The sequence below is a fragment of the Chaetodon trifascialis genome, chromosome 11 (genome assembly GCF_039877785.1).
Source record: "Chaetodon trifascialis isolate fChaTrf1 chromosome 11, fChaTrf1.hap1, whole genome shotgun sequence".
Lineage (NCBI taxonomy): Eukaryota > Metazoa > Chordata > Actinopteri > Chaetodontiformes > Chaetodontidae > Chaetodon > Chaetodon trifascialis.
In genome coordinates this window covers 16,460,014-16,481,394 of record NC_092066.1, presented here as the reverse complement: position 1 = coordinate 16,481,394, position 21,381 = coordinate 16,460,014, and the positions used below count along the sequence as shown (strand labels likewise).

General features: G+C 41.5%; 2 protein-coding genes across 6 annotated transcripts in view; one reads left to right on the top strand and one right to left on the bottom strand.

Annotated features, from left to right (window-relative positions):
- Positions 1-21,381, top strand: part of pde4ca (phosphodiesterase 4C, cAMP-specific a) — a 52,039-nt gene that overhangs the window by 23,894 nt on the left and 6,764 nt on the right. For 4 of the 5 annotated variants that reach the window (XM_070974961.1, XM_070974965.1, XM_070974963.1 and 1 more), the window contains 6 exons: positions 15,053-15,244; positions 16,531-16,575; positions 17,076-17,112; positions 17,844-17,917; positions 18,053-18,105; positions 18,750-18,862. In XM_070974961.1, coding sequence (XP_070831062.1) covers positions 15,053-15,244; positions 16,531-16,575; positions 17,076-17,112; positions 17,844-17,917; positions 18,053-18,105; positions 18,750-18,862 — 514 coding nt within the window. The remainder of the gene's footprint in view (positions 1-15,052; positions 15,245-16,530; positions 16,576-17,075; positions 17,113-17,843; positions 17,918-18,052; positions 18,106-18,749; positions 18,863-21,381) is intronic. The other variant, XM_070974962.1, reaches the window with a different exon arrangement.
- The window catches only part of LOC139339377 (mitochondrial import inner membrane translocase subunit TIM44-like), a 103,105-nt gene continuing 89,173 nt past the window's right edge, over positions 7,450-21,381 (bottom strand). Inside the window, exon 14 of the mRNA XM_070974968.1 lies at positions 7,450-7,459. The gene's annotated coding sequence lies outside the window, so the exon portion shown is untranslated. The remainder of the gene's footprint in view (positions 7,460-21,381) is intronic.

Below are 21,381 nucleotides of genomic sequence, written 5' to 3'. Positions count from 1 at the left end.
GTTCTGTTGGCAAAAAGGCAATTCTTTAACAAAAGTTACCTGGAATATAGAATCACTTGTGCAGCATCAATGACAATTTCTTATGTTAGTATTGATTGAAACTAAAAAGTGGAGGTGATCCCACAGCTGCAGTGTACAGGACTTGATATATTGCGATTTAAGTGTTTTATAACAGAGTATCTGACATCTGTGGCCTGCATACAGTCTTTTATCAGCTGCAGTATTTACAAGAAACATTCTTTTGCCCTTATCAGTTGTTTTTGGTTCATATCTGCATTTCCCAAAATATTCTTGTTATCATATTTCCTCTTGACCACTTGTGTCGTCTCCTCTTTTGTTAGACTCGGCGCTCCTCCAGGGAGTGATTCTTTTTTCATTACACAAAAGACACCAAGTGCCTATTCACGTTGAAGCTGCGGTTAACGAGACTCAGCACAAGGGAATTGGAAATAATTGCTTTTGCATCATTTGAGTTTTCTGTTGCATTTGGTTACAAAAAGCAGTCCACCATGGAACTCTAAATTATTCACTTTATTCTGCCATGAACTCTCCTGCCAAATCACATGTGGCTAAAGACAAACTAACTGTGGTTATACTATATAATGTAGCTCAGCCAAGACTTGAAAATGAGGTGACAAGCTGTACAGGAGTCTATGTCTAATTTTAAATCTGTGTGTGGGATAGAAATGAAATAGATTGTGCAGTATCTGCTGCTCCCATTTGATTGCCTAGCTGCAAAAACTCTTTTAACGGCAGTTAGATTAAGCAGATTTAGTTGAAACAGATTTTCACAAACAGGAGGGGGTCAAATACATGTTTAATTCTTATTTATTTATTTATTTATTTATTTATTTATTTATTTATTTATTCAAACTTAAATATGAAGTAATTAAGTTATTCAGAGACACTGATTTTCACAGGATGTGAAAGACTCACATTCATACACACTTAAGACAAATAAAGCATGTGTGTAAATGTGTACTGTACACGCAGCTTGGACATTAATGCAGGAGAAATCCTGTCCTTTTTTTCTCTGCATCATGCACTGGCTCTTTCCCATTAGAGCTTTCTGTGCACTGTGTCGCTCTAATGCCAAGGTTTACACAGATATTCTCACAGGAAAAGTCCACCATAAGTTTTGTAGCTTCACACATAATCCTCAGTGCCAGTGGGGAGTCTGTGAAGGGGGTCTCGGAGATAAAGGCGTGTTTACATTACAGTCCTCTGTCGTCTTTCTCAGGCAGGACCCTTGTTTATCAGATGTAATGCAGAACATTTGTGAGCTTGAGGGATTGTAAAGGGCAGTTGTACTTTCAATTGAATTCCCCTCAAGACCCCTGCCAAGAAAGTGCAGTCAAGTTGTGCTTTTGAACAAAATGTGGACAAAAATTCAGGGGTGATGCGAAAGTATGGAAATGTCAGACTGTTACTTATCACACCGCTGCTCAGATTACTTCCACTTGTGGATCTAAAAAGCAGTCCAGAAATTCTCTGCACGCTATAGTTGCAGTTTTAGGATCCATTACTATGTCCAAGGAGGGAGTCACAGACTGGACGGAGGACACATGGAGCTTTATTTGGGTTGAGGTATCGATCTTCCCGGGTACACCGATGATGGAAGAGCAGACTCTGTCAGAGCTGGAGTCACCACCACCATTTTACCCTCTGGAGGAAAAGCAAAGAGAAGTGCAGGGGGGATGCATACGATTATCAGCCTTGTCCTTGACCACCTTGGCAGTCTATTAATATCACATATTTAAGAAGTCAAAAGCTATATTTATGAGTATGAAATGATTCGGCAGTAGTCATTTGTAGGGTTGAAATTGTAAATCTTTAGACTTCCGAAATGTTCTAGTATCTTCTTTCTCTCTACTTCTTTATTTTTCCTTCCTTCTTTTTCTCTTCCTCCTTTTCTGGGAGATCTACCAAAACACAGTGCTGGTAATAAAGTGGCATCCAGAGACCTGATGTAGGCACTCAGACATGCCGGCCAGAGCTCCTTTTGAAAGTATAAAATACACTCCTCATGTAGGTAGCTGACAAGATGAACCTACGGGAGTAGGAAGGATATAAAACTGCAGCTTTTGACATCAAACCCAGAGCGTCTCGCCTGCCTTTGGTGTGTGATTTAAAGCCCAAATTATCTGTTAACCACACGAGACAACAGCCAGATAACAGTAGCCCTTTCTCCTTAGATGGATACAGTATGTGGCGAGGGTTGGCATGTTTTTACGTGTCTGTGAGCACAACAGGTACCATACAGACGAAAGTGTTGAATACATCTGCTCTTGATACACAGCTTGTTTTGCCCAGTGGCAGTTATTGGTTTCTCCTTTCAACTTTCAGCTGGAAAGGTAACACCTGCTTTTCCTAAAAGAGGACAGATAAGAGGATTCCCTGTGAAAACCTGGGACAGTAGCAGCTTATTGGCTTTGATGTGTTCTGCTGCATTCAGTCATCCTTTGATGTCAATTTTATGAACCTGAAATTGGTTTTAGGCTATGAAAGCAGTCTGTAAGGCACATTTAATTTGTATTTGCCAGCTCAGAACAACATGATGGAACATGGGTTTTTAGCCATGCTAACAGTGTAGCTTAAAGGTGTTCACCATTCTGGTCCAGACTGAAACATCTCAACAACTAACGGATAGTTGATATGAAATTTTGTACAGGCTTTCATGACCCCCAGAGTATATTGAATTTGGTGATCTTCAGATTTTCCCCTAGCGCCACCATGAGGTTGACATTTATGGTGTGTTTTCAGTGAAATGCCTCAATGACTATAGGATGGGTTGCCCCGGCGTTTGGTACCAATGTTCATGTCCTCCTGTATTAACTTTGGTGATCCCTTGACTTTTCTTGTAGCACCACCATCAGGTCAAAATTTAAATTTGTCCAATTCTGTGGTTTACGACGGAATACATGCAAAACTTTTGCCATTTGCATCAGCCTCAGTGTACTTTGTGTTTAGTGCTGATCAGCATGCTAAACCAATTAAATTGTGTCTGCTAAACAGCATGTTAGCATGCTAATGTTGACTTTTAGCCCCATTGTGCAAAGTACATCGTCGGATGTTAGCATGGCTAAACACGCCTAGTCTTGTTTTAAGTCCATATACATAGAAGTTTTTTGAATTTTAAATGAAAACAATTCTGATGTCAGGAAAAAAAAAAAATTAAATGCCAGATAATTAGCACCATTATTTTGAGCCATGTTACTTCTCTCCTCTGCTGTCCCACCATTTACAGCCTGCTCTGTTTCCACAGGCTATTGATCTAATTTCTCTCAACACTGTCTGCGGAGGGCCAAGTATAAAAAGAAGTGCCAGCAACACAGAGCATTACGCAGTTATGTCAGCTTGGGAAGGGGGAGAAAATTGCTAAAAGATTATTTCTAAATGAACCACTGACAGCAAATAGAAGTCTGAGCTTTGTTGGGTGTTTTGGAGTGAGAGAGCGTGATTTATGCACAGAGTAATTTAATATGAATTAAGAGTCTTACAAAGACGACAGCTTTGGCAGGTTACATGTGAGTGAGGTAACTGAGGCTGAGCTTTAGAACAGCATTTCTTAGAAACCCAATAGTCTCTTTTGTCAGTTCCACCTGGGAGGAGAGGAGGGGAAAGAGAAATCTTCATCGTTCTTGATTTATCAAAATCACCAAGTGTGAACGTTGGACACACTCTGATGTTTTAGACGCCAAACCCTGTCAAGCAGCTTTTTCTTTTTTTTCTTCTTCCAGATAAGTTTGTGTAGATAAACTCTTGTGTTTGAGGTAGACACACACTACTTGTGCCAGAGGTCAATTACTATCTAAATTTGCCAGGTCAGTGTGGCCATGATTTATGTGCGCTTTCAGTCTCAGTACATGAATCTGCTCATTTGCAGAAATAATTAAATCATTCTGTGCCCTCCACGGAGCATAACTTCCACTGGTCCTGGCGAAGGGGAGGAGGCGTCACAGCCAAAAAGCATTTTGTCATAATAAATGTGTCTGAAAGTGTTTCCAAAGCATTTCTTAAATCATTAGTGGCTTATATTGGTGGTTTGGCCCACAGGGAGCGTCACTGACACTCATTTATCTGCCTCACAAACGACAGGAGCAGGTCCACTGGTGATGGGTTGTGGGCCTCACACACACCGACACACACGCACGCTGCGCTCATGTGGGATTTGAAAGTGGGCTCGTACGTGTGTGTTCATTTGTAATGTTCATTCACTCAGAGTTAAGTCATGGCGGAGTGTTTGCAGTGTGACAGGCATTATGGGCTGAACGCTCTCCTAAAACCGTACAATTTTACTCTCCAGTAACGAGCTTTCCAGACACAAGCACGAAAATAATTTTTCATAGCTTGACAGAATAATTGTGCAATTATGAGTGTGTGTGTGTGTGTGTGTGTGTGTGTGTGTGTGTGTGTGTGTGTGTGTGTGTGTGTGTGTGTGTGTGTGTGTGTGTGTGTGTGTGCTATGCAAAAGCATTGTGTGTAACGATAGTTTGAGGCTTTTTTTCCTGTGACATTCAGAAGTATTTGGCATCAGGATCCTTTGACCCTGCATGATTTTATTTGCATTTGAACACGTAAATTTAGACCACGTGTATGCTTCACTTGCTGGTACCTGAATACATGCTTAAATAAACTGGATTTAATGTTCAATTTGAAAAATATCCTCCACCTTCATATACCCAGTCATGTCTTCTGAACTTCTTGTTGTGCAACATCTTTGTGAGAAAGGCAAATTAGGTGAAACTTGACCCACAGCTCTAGAAATTAGGATATGTGTAAATTTAAATCCACATTTTATTCTCATAATTTTGCTCTACAGCCTGTAGATTAAAAACTGTGGACACAGTCAGGTACAAACAGCTTCACAAATGCTCGAAGATTAACTGTCAAAAGAACAACTGAGACACATATGAAAATGTGAATTTAGCTATTATGTTAACTAATTATATTATTACTTACTGAGCTTGAATTTGTGAGGAGCTCAAAGCTCACTGCAGTACGTGTAGTTTTTTCTGGCACTTTTTCTTTAATATTTAGCAATCAGGTGTTATTGTTATGTCTACGTTAGCTCATCCTAAATTACTTTTAGAGCAAAGAACCTTCTAATTATCGCCTGAATATAAACTGTAACAAGTTACTTGATGACAAAGCCACATGTTCGATGCACATTAGTGTCCAGCATGTTTCAGTGCAATCATCATCACACGTATCTCGCCTCAGGAACCTTCACCATTAGCACCTCACGCTGATCATGTTACAGCACTTTTATAGACCACGTTCTGAACTTTTCTCTCTCCTCTCCTCACTTCCTCTCTTCTTCATGTGTCTTCTCACCTTCAAACCCACCGCTTATATTTATTTCCCACCAGTTCTCCTCCTCTCACTTCAGTGTTTTCTTTGCCGTGCGATATGATCCTGGAGGATAACAGAGGCGTCTTGGAGTGTGTGTTTGTGTGAATGTGTGTGCACGTAGGTAGTCAAGGACACTCCTATGACTCACTGCAAATCTCTGCTGGTCTCCAACTCACTCTCGTTTTTTAAATGACCACCGCTAGTGCTTTTACATGATGTCATAACTGTACAATTAGAAAACCGTGTAATCCTTATCTGCATGTTCTCCATGCATTGACACATTAGTTAAAGATATATTGTGTATGTCTGACGTAAAGTTTGCTGCCATTGTTTAAACAGTGGTCGACCGTAGAGCTGCAGTGATTAGTTGATTAATCGATGAGTCGTTCAAAAGAATATGAACCACCAGCTATTTTAATGATCCATTAATTGTTTCAGTCATTTTTCAAGTAAAGCTGTCAACCATCTGCTGGTGCCAGCTTCTAAAATGTAAGGATTTTCTTCATTTCTTTTTTATTTATAAAAGTAAATGAAGAGTCTTTGGGATTCAGACTGAAGAAATTTAATGACGACACTTTGGGCTCTGGGAAATTGAAATGAGCTTTTTTTCTTTTCTTTTCTTTTCATTTTTTCATATACGGTATAAATATTTTTTAGTCTTAACAACTGCTTGATTACTTCTTACAGCCCTGATCTACAGTGTAAAATAGTATAGCATGTACAGTATGTCCCTAACTGTCTGTACATTATTCTGCAGCCTGCCAGCAAAGTTCATTTTCTAAGTTCACTTAGGGAAAGACAAACAGCAGTATTTGAAGCTAAGGGATGCATTTACTGTGGATGATTGGTTATCATAGCCTAATTTTGCAGAACAGCTGCAAAACACAGAAGAATTTCTCAACAATTTTACTGCACTGGAATAATTGGATTTTTTGCAGCTGATAAGAGTGCATGCAACTTAAAACCAAACTGCAGATTTTTCGGACAGAGAGAAAAACACAGATACTGTATCAAGTTTAGTATTTGAAACGGACAAATCAGTCACTGGGAGGAAAAAAAACAAACAAACTAGTGCTTCTACCATATCAATCGATTGATGATTGACAGAGCGACTACCCTCAGCAGCCACTTCACACTGTTCAGTACATCAGAGGTCAGCGCGCTGCACGTCCACCAGTGCAGGCGTCATGACGGCTTTGTGTTGTTTTCCAAAGGAAAGATCTGAGGAAGAGGGCTGGACTCTGGCATGGTGATTAAAGCCATCAGAGAGGGAGCACTGACAATACAGTTCACATGTGATAATTGCACACACACACACACACACACACACACACACACACACACATTCATAGACACACACGCACTAGTTTTGTCTTTCTTTTTCTGTCTGTCTCTTGCTTAGCTGTTCTGAGTTCATAGCAAAATAAACTGTTCTGACTAAATTACAGTGGACGGACTTAAGTGCAGTAAAACCATGACCACACACACACACACACACACACGCACACACACACACACACACACACACGCGCACACACACACGCGCACACACACACGCGCACACACACACACACACACACACACACACACACACACACACACACACACACACACACACACACACACACACACACACACACACACACACACACACACACTTGTTTAATTTACAGACCAGCTGCTGGGTTTGAAATGACTCAGTTACTTTACTGCCAGCTTGTGTGTGTGTGTGTGTGTGTGTGTGTGTGTGTGTGTGTGTGTCTGATATAAAGTAACAAATATAGCCTTTGTTGTCAGTCATAGATCCATTTGTTTTTACTATATGTGATACAATGACAGATTTATTCTTATGTTCTTCAGTAATAAATTATTCTCCACTGATTCGTTGATCCATTCATCAATTAAACAAACCAAGTCTTACTTCTCCCTGAAAATCATAAGTTTCACATACTGCCTTGTCTCACTTCCTGCTCACACACAAACAGAAGAAACAATGCAGTCTCTTTCACATCACTCACTCCATACAACCTAGTCACATTAAGCAGTATGTCTCGTAACACTGACTTGTTTTCTGAAAAGGTCACTGAAGTGATTCTGTGTTCCTGCCTTTCTGTTATGTCAGCTAACACTGCATTGGCTCACATTCTTTTAACATGTCTCACTGCCTGATTCTGAACAATGGACATGCATGGGTATTGTAGTTACATAATGTTCATACTTAGCTGTCATTTGGACAGAAAGACGTCGACATATTGCCTTGGTTTTTGTTGGATGTGAAATGATACAATGCCTGAAAAGTTATTGTCTGTGTTGCTTTTCATGAGTACCTTCAGAAATAATAGCAGCTAAACTCTTAAATTCTGTGTTACTGAAAGCTTGAGAAAAGAAAGATCTACAGCATGTACAAATGCATTTCACTCCTGGTTTCAACAAGGTTTATTACTCAGTAACAGAGACAGCAGGGACAAGCAGGGAGTGCAGGGGGACAGGGGGACAGATCTAATGTTTTCCTACATGCTGCTGCCCAAGCAAGACTTCTACCACTGAAATCAGATAAAGCACTAGTTAGACATTTTGGGAAATACCCTGAATAAGTGTTTTTCCTCAAATTAAAAGTGAATATCTTTTGTGCAGAGACTTAGATGAGACAATTGACACCATTCTCATGCATGTACAGTAAATATGATCTTGGCCAGCAAAAAATGTCTGATTTTCAGGAAGATGCTGCTCCTGACCAAAAAATGCCATTGACACACAGCCCCCACAAATTTACCTTTTTGCACTCCAGTTTTTGTTTTCCAGTTTTTATGGTAAAATAAGCTAACTGTCTCCTGGCTGTGGCTTAGTTTTTATTGTACAGACATTAAAGAGATATTGATCTGTTCATCTGATTCACAGCAAGAAAGCCAATGAGTGCTTTTCCCAAAAAGGCAAACTATTCTTTATGCTGATGCCCCTTTAAAGAAGCTTCAGCACATGAACGTATATCAGCCGTAATGTAAGCAAATGAATGCAGTCAGAGATATTGCATAATAAAGTTATGCTCAAGAAGCAACAAGCTCAGGCAAAGACAACCTGTCAGCAAAGCAGCTGAATTAAGATTATATAAGGCTATTGTGAATTAATGAAGCTCTGCTGACGACGCACACAAACACACACCACATCCATCAGGTTGCCACACGGCTAAATAATACACTGTCAGAGGAACAGAGAGGAAGGGCAAGACAAACAAACAGGGTGGTCCTCCCTCTGTGTGAGGGGCCACAGCAAAAACAAGCAGACCGCTTTTATCCCAGAACACACACTGGGGACTCTTGTGTTACGCCGAAAATGTCACTGTGAATTGAAAATTGCTCCAAGAATACTTTTTAAAAGTCTGTCTTCTGATGTGGCCACATTTACCACCTCTGCGGTTCATCCTTGGTTGTCTTTGTTCTGCGTGTTGGGCTGCAGGGTGTGGACGCTCAGCCGCTGGTGTGAAATTTGTGGTCTCATTAAGCCAATCCTAATCCTTGTTTGCTCCAGAACATCTTTCATGTGTCATGTTGCAGCGCACAGCCTAGATTATAATGCTTTAACACAACAGCAGGGGAACAAAGTTTGGTCTTTTTCTTTTATTTTCAATTACGTTTACAGACTGCTTTCAACACACTCATTGTCACGTAACAGAAATTACTTTAAATTACAGTATAGAGGGAAATACAATACTCTCAAGCGTCACCAGATTAGGTCTGCGTTACATGTATAAATGCTCTCTGCCTTCTCTTAAATGGCTTTTGAATAAATGTCTGAGCTGGTCCGGCAAGTCAGCTCTGCTGTAACAAATTCTACCTCTGGTTGTGTCACAGTAAAGGCCTGGGAGTGATGAATGAAGGTTCAGATGACAGCTTGCCCTGGTTTACAGGCCTATCTCTCTGTTTCTTTCTCGCTCGCTCTGCCCTGTAGCTCCTGTATTTTAATGCTCCACAGATGGGATTGACGTTGCCGTGACAGGCGGTGACGCAGGCGGGGTGTCGGGTATCAGGGCTACTGACAGGTTACCATCAATCACACCTCTTACCAGCCAGCCACTTAAATAACAAACGCCGTAACACACCTCTCTCTTTGCACTTTTCTTTTTTTTAAAAGGCTTTATGATGCCCAGGAATGTTGGCTCCAGTTTGTTCTTTAGACTACAGAAAGTAATCAGGTGTGTGTGCGTGTGTGTGTGTGTGTGTGTGTGTGTGTGTGTGTGTGTGTGTGTGTGTGTGTGTGTGTGTGTGTGTGTGTGTGTATGTGTGGGTGTCTGGTTGTGCTCTTAGTGGAAGGTTTGAATGAAGCTCTGTGTGTGAATGCAGATGCCAGTTTAGGATGGATCTCTCTGACTGTATCCACTCCCCTTTTATATTAGATTTTTTTTTTTTTTTTTTTACAATTCAATAATTCAATGTTTTTTTGTGTGTGTGTGTTTTTTTCATGGAGCATAATGCATCAATAATCAATTGGATTATTTCATTTGTGATTTTGCCTGCATTTCTCCCTCATATGATATACTCAATATCAATATCAGAGAAATATTCTTATTATTATTGAGATATTGATTGCAGCCCTGTCACCCAGCTCTACTCACTGATTTACTGTTTACGCAGTATAATAGATTAGCAACTATTTTCATTATTGATTCATCAGCCAAATGCTTTGACTGATTTTTTGGTCTATAAAATCACATGTTTCCAAAGCCCATCGTGGCATCCTGTTTGAAATGTTTGATTTTTGATAGATATTAATTTTACCATCATTTAAGGAAAACACCAAATCTCCACATTTGAGAGGCCGGAAGCAGCAAATTCTTTCTTTTTAACCTAAACAGTTAATCAATTATCAAAACATCTGATGAATTCTTTGTCAATGACCAATCAGTGAATCTGCTTTGGCTCAACTGTATATTTCCATTGTCTGATCACCTCTTGTATTATCACCAAAGCCCAGTAGAGGGACCCTGTCTTCACAGTGACTTCATAGATGTATTTCAGTTCTCCAGACAGCGCCTACTCCACACATCAGCCATCACTCACCAACAAGTTTATCTGTTGTATTATTAAACAACACCCTCCCTCTCAACATGATTATTTAAAAAAATCCCTTTCTGTTTATTTTGATCACTTGTGCCTGAAACTGAGAAAGGGAGAGGGGGAGGAGGGTGTCAGGGAAGGAGAGAAGAGGTGGGTGGGTGCGACTGGCTGGCATGTGAAAGACACGAAGACAATAGAGTCAAATTAGAAGACCGGCCGTCCAAACAGCCATGGCGCTTCTGTGGGAGCTTCCTGTCAGGATGGCGTGCACGATTAGTCTGAACGCTGACCTCTGACCTCTTTAAAACACAAAATGCCTCTGTTGACATATTTAGTATACATTTTGTGGTGTTTGCGTAAAAGGCCGGGCACAGTGGAAGTTCTTGGGTTTCAGAGTTGGAGCACATTTGCTCCAGCAACGTTGCCCATATTAAAGAAATATAGAAATAAAACCTGTTACATTTCTTCAGTATGTAATATATACAATAATAGAATATGAATTTCATCACTATAAGAAATTGCATCAGTCCGCATGAAAGCCATTTCAGTTTGACAACAATGGTCTGGTGTATTTTAGCTGTTGTCTTAATTTGCATGTGTGTGTGATTGTGGTGTGATTGGCTGCAGTTTATTCATACAGTAACAGAAGTAACTGAATAAATAAAATATAATGTAAGTACACCAGCTAACCTAATATTGAATCAACACCTGTCTGACACAGCACTGCAACAACAGAAGAAATGAATCTAGACAGTATGTGTTTTAAAATCATTATTTCAGTTTATGGTTTATTCCCCATTTGTTGTTACCTTGGCAACAACCTCCTGTTGTTCATGCTACTGTGTCTTTTTTTCTTAATTTATATAAACCTAAGGGCATGAAAAATACAATATCATTGTGTGTGTGTGTGTGTGTGTGTGCATGCATGCGTGCGTGTGTGTCGTGGGATGGGGTTGGGTGTGTAAGTAAAAGTTAAATAGTTCAGTATCATAAGTCACGTCTCTGTTCAGTCCCCCGAGAAAGAGGCAAAAGCTGGAAGTGAAATGGCAGCGAGGGAAAGACGTGGGCAATATTTTGATCTGTGATCTAATTTTAGCTCGCCATCGGCTTCAAATAGAAACATCCCCATAAATATTCATGAATGGAGGGAAGAATCTGTTTCTCTGCGATGCAGAGGGAGACGACAGGGGAGGGGAGGTTTCTGTATTCTACCTGAAACTCTATTTTTAGCTGCATCACTGCCTCTCTCGGTCTGTTCCCCATGCACAGAGAGGCTAAATTTAGCTTCACAGAGGCAGAATCGTGATGCTGAAACAAAAATAGAAACGACTTTATGGTCAGAGCACGCAGGACAACAGCCAGGAGTGCAGCATCATTAGGGAGGACAGAGCACGATAGAGGGAGCGAACAGGAAAGGCAAAGAGTTGGTGTACAGTACTTGTAGTATCTGGATGATGTGCGCGCTCACAGATCAAAACAATACACACTATCAGTGTGTAAGGTGGCGCGTTGGTCTGCTGTCGCACATTAAAGGCATCATTTACACACACACACAACAGGTTTAATCCATAATTGTTCTGTCAAAATGGTGATTAATCCTCAAATGCATATAATCAAATGCATGTTTGTACATTTGCAGGCATGCACCTCCAGCCACCCTGCCCCAGTCCCACAGCGTATATACAGTTAAGACCAAAAAGCCCTCATGTGTATGTCTCAGAACAGGCTGTACTCTCTTCCCCTTTGAAATTTTATTTACTCTCCCCCTCTCTTTGCCCTATTTTACCACTTACCCTGCTGTCTTCCCTGCCTCCCTCCCTCTGACTCCTGTCCTCGGCTATCTATAGTGCAGTCAGTGTGTCTGAATCGGTCACATGTATGGAGGGATGGGGGCTTCTGGGGGATGGTGTTACGTAATAGCCAGTAACGTACTAACATCTTGTCCTCATGCAGCATCCTAGGAGGGTAGCAGGGTAGGAGGAGGGGCACTGAGGAAGGAGTGGAAAGAGGAATGAATAGAATGTTTGCATCCTGCTGTTGGTGCGTTCCTACTATTAGTGCGCCAAAGAAAGCTGCAGCCTTCAAAGTCATCAAGTAATAATATTAATGATATTAAAGCTTTGATTAGCTATTTTTAGCCATGCTAGACACACGGCTCTGTGGATGGCAATGTTGGTCTGTCGGTCCGAACTGCAATAACTCAACAAGTATTTTATGGATTTGTACAAAAATGAATGGTCCCCAAACATTAGCATGTTAGCATTGTCATTGTTAACAGTTTGGGTTTCTTACATTAACATTTAGCTCAAGGCATAGCTGCATCAAGTAGTAAGTCTCATAAGGTCTCATTTTTTTCAATCTCAGAACCCATCAGCTATGATCTGACCATGATTTAGTCTCTGGGGGTAACGGCCAATGTTTCGGGGCTTCCAGTGTAGCCCAAAGATACGCAGGTAATGAATATTGGAGATCTGGGCCAAGACTTTGTATTTTTATTATCAGCTTATCTATCAAGTGTATTATTGTTCATTATGTTGTCATTTATGCAATAAAATTTCAGGGAAAAATTAAAAAAATACCCCTCTCTAGTTCCCAAAATCCAAGGTAACAACTTCAGATTGTTTGCTTTCTCAAACCAACAGTCCAAAGACCAGTTAACCAAAAATTAATGTCTATAAATTATCTGTCATTCAACTATCAACAAATGGCTTAATCAACAAATAGTTTCAGCAGTTCAGCAGCAGTTCATTCTATTACTATGAAATCAGAGCTAGTGTATAGACTTCAAACAGCAGCTAAAGTGTACTGAGTGTTGTGTTATTCAGTCTTCTGTCCAGGAATTTAGTCAAGACTGTGATGATGTTTTGGTGTTGTGCTTTTATTATTTCCCACACTTATCATTGACAGACATCTCCAGCTAACACTCCTGCACCCATAGCTTCAGTTTTTATGTGCCTTGGCTTTCAGATGTTTTTATTTTTGAACATGGTTACCCTGCTATATTTATTTGAAAAAGATTGAATGTGTGTCTCAGCATCTGCCCGTCCAAAATCCTTCACGTTCTGCTAATGGCTGTTTTGCTAAAGCGGGGATTTCTACTCTGGAGTTCCTCAGACTGTTTATAAAAGGGGGCGTGTTGCCAAACGGAGCACCAGGCTGACAGAGTCTCTCCAGGTTCGCATGTCAGCAGAGGGGCTGTGGGAAATTAGAGATGTGGATCAAGGCAGAAACGTGCCCAGACTGTAAAAAAGCCTCGCTGTGCCTTCACTGGGTGTTGCTCTCTGTAGTCAGATCGTGTTTGATCAGGAGGAATTCCTCCTCACCTGATCGCCAGCCTATTTTTAGACTCACCCTCACCCCCACGTCAATACGCTGATGCTAATTTTAGACTCACAGTCCTTCACCGCACACATGCCTCTGGTGTGTGCCTCCCCTGCATGACATTAGCCACACAGGCTTCACACCTTTAATGAAGTGCACTTCGTGTAGTCCACATTGTACGAGTACATAAACACAGGCTGGATGGAAGTGGATGGATTTGTGGGAATCTTTGCTTTTCTTGACTTGCTTGAAATCTTCAGGCAGCAGATGAAGAGATTTCTGCTGTTATCTGCCTCCTTATGTCTCATCAGCTTGATGGAAAGGGCTTTATTTGGGTCAGTTGTCCTTATAGTCAGCCCCCTCTACAACAGGAAGATCATCTACATGCAGCCATTCACAGTCTGTGGCTCCCACACCCACTCATTGTTTAAATGCAATGCTGCTTTTAGTCCGTGTTGTGGTATATATCAGTGTGATAACTGCATTCCCACATTTTTCACACTGTCATATCCTTTTTGTCACCCTCCTAAATTAGTCATTTTTAGCCCTTATTTTGGTCTTTGCTGGTTTATAATGGTTATGCTTCCGTCTAAATGACACAATTTCCTGTTCAAGGGATAAAAACAGCTGAATGTTGTTACCCAGTGATGAAAGCTTGTGATATTTTTGCATTTGGACTATTGTGTCGTATATTCATTTTCTCCCTGTCATTGTTACTGGACCAGCCCCAGTCTCTCAAGTGGAGCAGATACTGGGATTTCTACAATTGCTTTGTCTGTGGCCACAAGCACAACCTTTTCATTACCAAGTGAAGCTGGTAGTATTTGGATCAGCCCTCATTGATCCCTTTATTTGTCTCACTGTCACATTCATATTATTAGAAGACATCACAGTGACAGCTCAGATTGTACTGGACAGTCAGTCAGGATATCTCTAGTAATGATGCTGACAGCTGTTTTCCACTTGTTCTTATTTACTGTATTTCCAACCGATGTGTCCAGAAACAGATTCATTCTGCAGGAGATATATTCAAACTAGTGGTAGGAATGTCTTTTTAGGTTTAATGTTTTAATGGAAAGTGGTTGCTTGTTAATGGTTAACAATGGCAACCTAAACCAAAGAGTGGGTGTCCTGGATGGATGGATGGATGGATGGATGGATGGATGGATGGATGGATGGATGGATGGATGGATGGATGGATGGATGGATGCTTCTTTCATTTCCTTTCCATGCTTTGGAATAAATCTGCCCGTTTGTTGTTTTTATCCATAAAATGTGTCTTGAGTTGTCTTAGCTTAATAAATCGTCACTTTCTCTTTTCTCAGTTTTGATGTGGAGAATGGCTTGTCAGTGGGACGCAGCCCCCTGGACCCCCAGGCCAGCCCTGGCTCTGGCCGGGTCATACAGGCCAACTTTCCTCACAGCCAGCGGCGGGAATCCTTCCTCTACCGCTCCGACTCGGACTTTGACCTCTCACCCAAAGGTCCTTCCAGAAACTCTTCCACTGCCAGTGACCTGTAAGTTCACTCACACCTCATGTTGCTCATGTGGTGCCTCCTTGTGACACTCTACAACACGACATATGTGTGTTTCACATTTGTTGTGTGTTTAGGAGGATGGGTTGTTGGCAAGATTTTCTTTCCTGGATTTATTCAAAATGATCCTTTATTTACACCCTTCAGATCAGTCCAGTGTCTCTGAAATGTTCCTGCTCCACACATGCTTTACTTTTGTGTTGTGTGCTTATTTTAGCATGTGATGATCCGTTATTAATTGAATACGCAAAATAAAGAATGTACTTTCCGCAACTAAATATGAAAATCATATTCAATATCAGACTGCAGCTTTAAAAAAATGTCCACTGAAATCATGTTTAATTGCCTTCAAATTTGATATCTCACAATACAAAAGTAAAGTCTCAATACTGACAGTTTTTTGTGTGCTGTGCTTTAGGTCTCATTTAAAAATAAGTGAGTGCTGCATATAATCTCTACTGAATATAGTCTACAGTATATTCAGTATACTAAGTGTTGCATGAGACATTTCAGTACAAAGACTTTGGTCCTGATGCTGAGACACCAGTCAACAGTTTGTTTTCTGTTAAATATCATTTAACCAAAAAAAACCAAGAAGACACGTCTGTCAGTGATTTTCTCGTCTCGTCTGTCTTCCTCGTGCTGAGAGGCTCCGAAATGGGAAGATTCGTGTGGTTGGCCCCCTCACAAGCTGCAGCAAACAGTTGCGGTCTCAACTTTATTTGCAAATTTGAAGCTAGTCTTTCTGGCATTTTCTTTGGACTCCTACAGCGTCCTCTGAAGCCAAAGGGCCACACTTTTGAGGTGGCGTCCTGTCTCTTTCATGGCTTTGTATTTTGATGTCTCAAAGCTCTTCTACACACGTTTGCTTGTATTGGCCAAAAGTCCTACACAGACTGATATGAGGTCTCTACCTCTGATGCGTTTCTTGTTGCAGTCTTTCAGTTTTATAGCTTAAAACATGTGCGTGTGCATGTGTGTTCAAAAAACCCACTCTCAGATGACTCTCGAAAAGCCCAACATTAGCAAAACCAGCTGTTTTTCCATCACATATGCTTGCATGTCCCAACTGCTTCTCAGGGAATGCAAGAAATTGCAAGAAAGGGGCAAATTTTGGTCTGTTTTTTCTTTTCTTTTTTTGCTGTTTGTGTGTCCAATATGTCCCCGAAACAGTCCCCTCCACAGCGCGTAATGTCTGAACACATTCAAGTTTGTAACATAAGCAGTCACAGGTCTCCTCATCGTCTCTCGCCTATCTGTTTTTGAAGGGAAGAAAGCTTGAAGCACTGGGAAGTCAACTGGTTGTCATCTCGGTGAGAAGAACATGATAAAATGAAAACAAGATAGAAACACTGACTCTGTCCCCTTGAAGTCCTCACCTGTATTCCCTTTAGATGACTTCACGGCCATTTCCCACCCCCCTCCTGACCAGCGTGACTAAATATTAGACACTTCACCTGATCTCCGTTAGACCCCCCCACCCCCCAAGAAAACACCCAGTTCTGTTTTCTTTGTTTTTGCATGTGATGCTTAATCAGAGACAACCAAGTATAATAACACTGTCTGTGTTTTTATTTACTTGAGTGTTTATCCGTTCATTCTTTTATATCACCCACCCTTCCACCTACCCCAATCCGTTTCCTCACCAACCATACTCTATGCAGTTCCTTTTATTTCTATTTATTTCATCTTAACAAAGTTGTTTAGCCTTTTTATTTAATGCAGATGAATAATTAAGATTGAGTTTCTTATAGATTGCTCTTCATCAGTGTTTCATGTCTTTTCCTCTTGTGCATTCTCATCTGTATTGCAGACACACAGAAGACATGATTGTCACACCGTTTGCACAGGTGAGTCCTCTGAATCCTTTGGAAGTAATTTTCCTTTTTGTGCTCTCTGAACGTTTGCCAGATTTGCAAATAAAAATGAGAATCACGTTCACTTGTGCGTGAAAGACAGCAGGTCGTTCAGAGAACTCTAATAAAGTCCAGATGGTACGAGACTGGGCTTTACTGCCTCATCGGCGCAGGCCCTCAGCATCATGTTTGGACCTACGACAGGATCAGGCATCCCGCTGGTGTTGCCTGGCTCTTGCGTGGGATGTGCGTCACACTTGTGCTCACTTTACACAGTGAAAGAAGTGGTGAATCCAATACTGCTGGATCATGCTGTTTAAATTTGCATGCCATGGCTGATAAGGCCGCTACATGGGTCAAGTCTGGACACCGAATACTCTGAGGGCTTTCTCTGTGTGCTGAATCAGTGTTTGGCTGCAGATGGAGTGACAGACATGACATAGAGGAGGGTCAGTGATGCCATCAAAACATCAGACGGGGAGAGGGGAATGCCTCTGTGTAGCACTTGAGCTTGCAGGATGAAAGCCTCAGTATCTGGTTTCAAAGGCTCGTCAGCGATTCATATGAAGAAACACTTGGTCTAGTTCAAGATGAATTAAGTGAAGGCATGTGCAAGTATTTAAGGTGATGAATGAAGTGACATCTGTGGTGTCATTGCATCACATTTGTTACATATGTCACATTTGGTGATGTCGTACATTCAGTCTCCTGTCCCAATCTTATAGGTCCTTGCCAGCCTGAGGACAGTCCGAAGTAACTTTGCCGTCATAACCGGCCAGCAAGATCGCACTGCCAGCAAGTAGGTTCTTAGAAAATGTCCTTTTCTGCTTGATGAATGTTCTCATAGTCTCAATGTCCCACCTGACAGACATACTTGTGCTGTAGTTCCAGTTTGACTTTTGCTTGTTGATTTTGGATGGTCTTCTATCTACAGGACGCGATCCTCAGGCAGCAACCCGCCATCCATGTGCAAGACCAGCCTCGCAGGTCAGTACTGGTTTTAGACTGGGCTGTTTACTATTCAGTATCCCATTATCAACCCAGACTGAGCATACAACGAGGACATTGTCATGATCTGGGATACACAGTAATGAATTAGTGCATTAATGTCATTCACAAAAACCTGAAATCCAGTGGATTACTTACTTAGGTCAAAGTATCAATGCCACAATGTAAGAAAACCCATTACAATGTCATATTTAAAGAAAGAAAAAATCTTTGAAAATCAGTATCGTCAGTAAAACGTTCCTAAAGTATCAAAAGTATCAAAAGTGAGTACTCAGTGCAGAAAATAGCCTTATATATTATATTGTTACATTCCATCGGTGTGTAGGCTGCATTGTTCTGTTTTAGCTGCTCAAGGTGGAGCTGATGTGAACATATTTCCCATTATGCAGTTCAATCAATAATGCTGCCATTATCTTCTATAAGATCATCAAATGTTGTGTATGCGAAGTTACTAGAAATGTAGTATATAAATACAGCATTTCCCTCTGAAATGTAGTGAAGTAGTACCTTAAATTTCTGTGACCAGTTTTTAAGTTCCACTTTAACAATCTTTTTGACGTTTCAGCAGTATGTGAATGAGCTGATTCCATCCCATAATGCCTTGCTGTGTTTATCTGGTACAGAGGAGCCTCACCAGCAGCTGGCCATAGAGACTCTAGATGAGCTGGACTGGTGTCTGGAACAACTAGAGACACTGAAAACTCGTCACTCTGTCAGCGAGATGGCTTCCAACAAGGTACTTTAAGACAAACACATTACAGTGAGAGCACAGCACGATAAAGCCAGCATACACACCTGTCTTAATACAGCCAGGTTCAGTGCGAGGTTGCAGTGCACTCTCTCTAATCTGTACTATGATTCACCCCCCTGAGGGATTTTATTAGTCATGTGCATCTTGTTGCCATTTTTAAGGTAGTCAGAGTCCGGTCAGCTCCATGAGCACGGTATAGTCAGTGACCCTGAACTCATCAAGGTTGAACCTCGGGAAGAATACAATTAGTATATAATATATTCTGTGTGTTCATCATATTGGAGGATTAATCCTATAACAATGGATGCATGTAACCATCATAGCTCTTGATTGTGAAGGTATCTATAAATATCAAGAAGTTCATTTCACCACTGTTGCTCTCTCACGTCACTGTTGATGAGACATTAATGGTCAAAATTGAGCAATCGAATTAGCTGAATTGAATTGTTGTTTCCCTATTGAGATGAGATGCGTCAGCACTTTTTTTATTAGAGGAGATAATAAAAGATATTTTAATAATTTTCATTGTTTTTTCATCAACGGACGGCAGCTCAGATTGGAGTGGGCTCCAAGTGCAACACTAAACCCGTGCATTGTGTGTGATGTACTGTTAAGTGCTGTTAGCCTTCACTGATCCCTTAACAAATCTGAAAGCTCACGAACGCAGAAAATCCAACGAGAAAATATGAATAGAATCTCACGTCCCTCAGTGGATGGGAGCGGGGCTAACTCCATGAATGAGCGGGATGGTTTCATGCATGCAAATAGAGACTAGACACACAGACACACCCTTCCCCCCACTCATGTGCAGAAAAATGTGAATGAGGAAGTGGGAGCTGAAGATGAAACGGCATCCCCCACATTCAGTTTTCCTACATGATATCCCGCTCCTCTCGGACTGGAGCCCGGCTCTCATGTGATTCCGTGATTAGACCGCCCACGCAACATACACATGCCCCTCATACTAGCACACACACATACATACATCACATGTGCACAGACTTCCTCCCATCACATACATGAACATCGCCTGCCTCGCCTTCCGTCACATATATTGCCTGCGTGGATACATATACCGTTACACACGCTCACGTGGCGGCAGCAACCCCCACCAAGACAACATCCACATCCACCCCCCACCCTTCCATCCCCCCACCCCATTGCTGCAGATCAGTCAATGAGCAGCTTCAGTCAGTGGGGAAGAATTATCCATACTGGCACTTAGAAACCAAAGACAGGCACATGAGAGTGAACATGTTTCTGCATCGCTGACGGACTTATTGAACTCAAAGTGTCTTTGAGGAAGAGTGAGACCACTCTGGACCACTAAAACATTTATGTTTGATTAGCTTTGTTGAGAAAACGCTCATTTAACCCCATTCATAGTGTTTTTCTGGGCTCTTAACTGATTTGGTACTCATAATAAACTGTGACTTCCTGTCACTTATTGTCATACCAAGACTTTATTATCTTATGATATTTTACACCAGCACAATTAAACTGTATTCAACATATAAAAAGTGGGGTTAACCAGTTTAGAAGTATTAACTGCACTGTGGTATGTTTTTTGTCATCAGACTGTGTGCCATTGAGGTATTCTTTTAGTCAGTCTGGGCTTATTTTCATGCATGAACATATTGTTTTCACGTTGCCAAGGCAGTCTGCTTTGAGTGTATTTCTGTGTCAAAATATTTAGTTAACTGCTGTTTGTAATCATATTCATGATAATGGTCGATGTTCCCACAGCCTTGTGGTACATGGTGTGCTGCTTTTATTTTTAGCTACATGAATGAAATCCCCCTCCATCCATTCAAAGCTTTTCCTTCATATCTTCTTCAAACTTTGTGCACATGGTGTGTCTCACAACCTCCTCCTCTGACACGCTCGGCCCTGCCTACTTTGTACATCTCCCCACCAATGAGGTCTCTCTGTCTCTCCAAACTTCTGCTGCAGCGCGTGTCTGATTGGCTGCTATTCTTAGGCATTTTTGGAAGGAGGCGGGGATTGGAGTACCTCGTTCTCCCTCTGTTTACACACATAGGCAGTAACTGAGTGAATGAGGGAGAGTCAGGGGGAGCGATGGAGTGTGGCTTCTCTGCCTTACATCCTCGCATCCCCACAGCATTCCCACAGCTGTGCATCCACTATCTTGTTCTGCCGTGGACCTCTGAGCAGATTTTTTTCATGCATCTGTTCAGCTCGTACTGATCAAAGCTTCTGCAGCGCTAACCAGTGGACTGTTGGCTTGCTGTGGATTTTGCTCAGACAAGCAGTGCAGGAGCACAAAGTGTCCCTGTTGTCGGAGGACGACCAGAAAGCTCTGCTCTCTCGCTCAGTTTTATTTTTGCTCCCATGCCTGACTTTGCGCTGAAATGCCAGAAGTGAGTTATTTCATCTCGGTGTCGTGGATGTTCATTCAGGTAAGGAGAGGCGAGGGATGAGATGGGTGGGAGGGAGCGAGACTGCTCGAGGCTCACATGTTGCTCGTTTCTTGAATGAGTGTG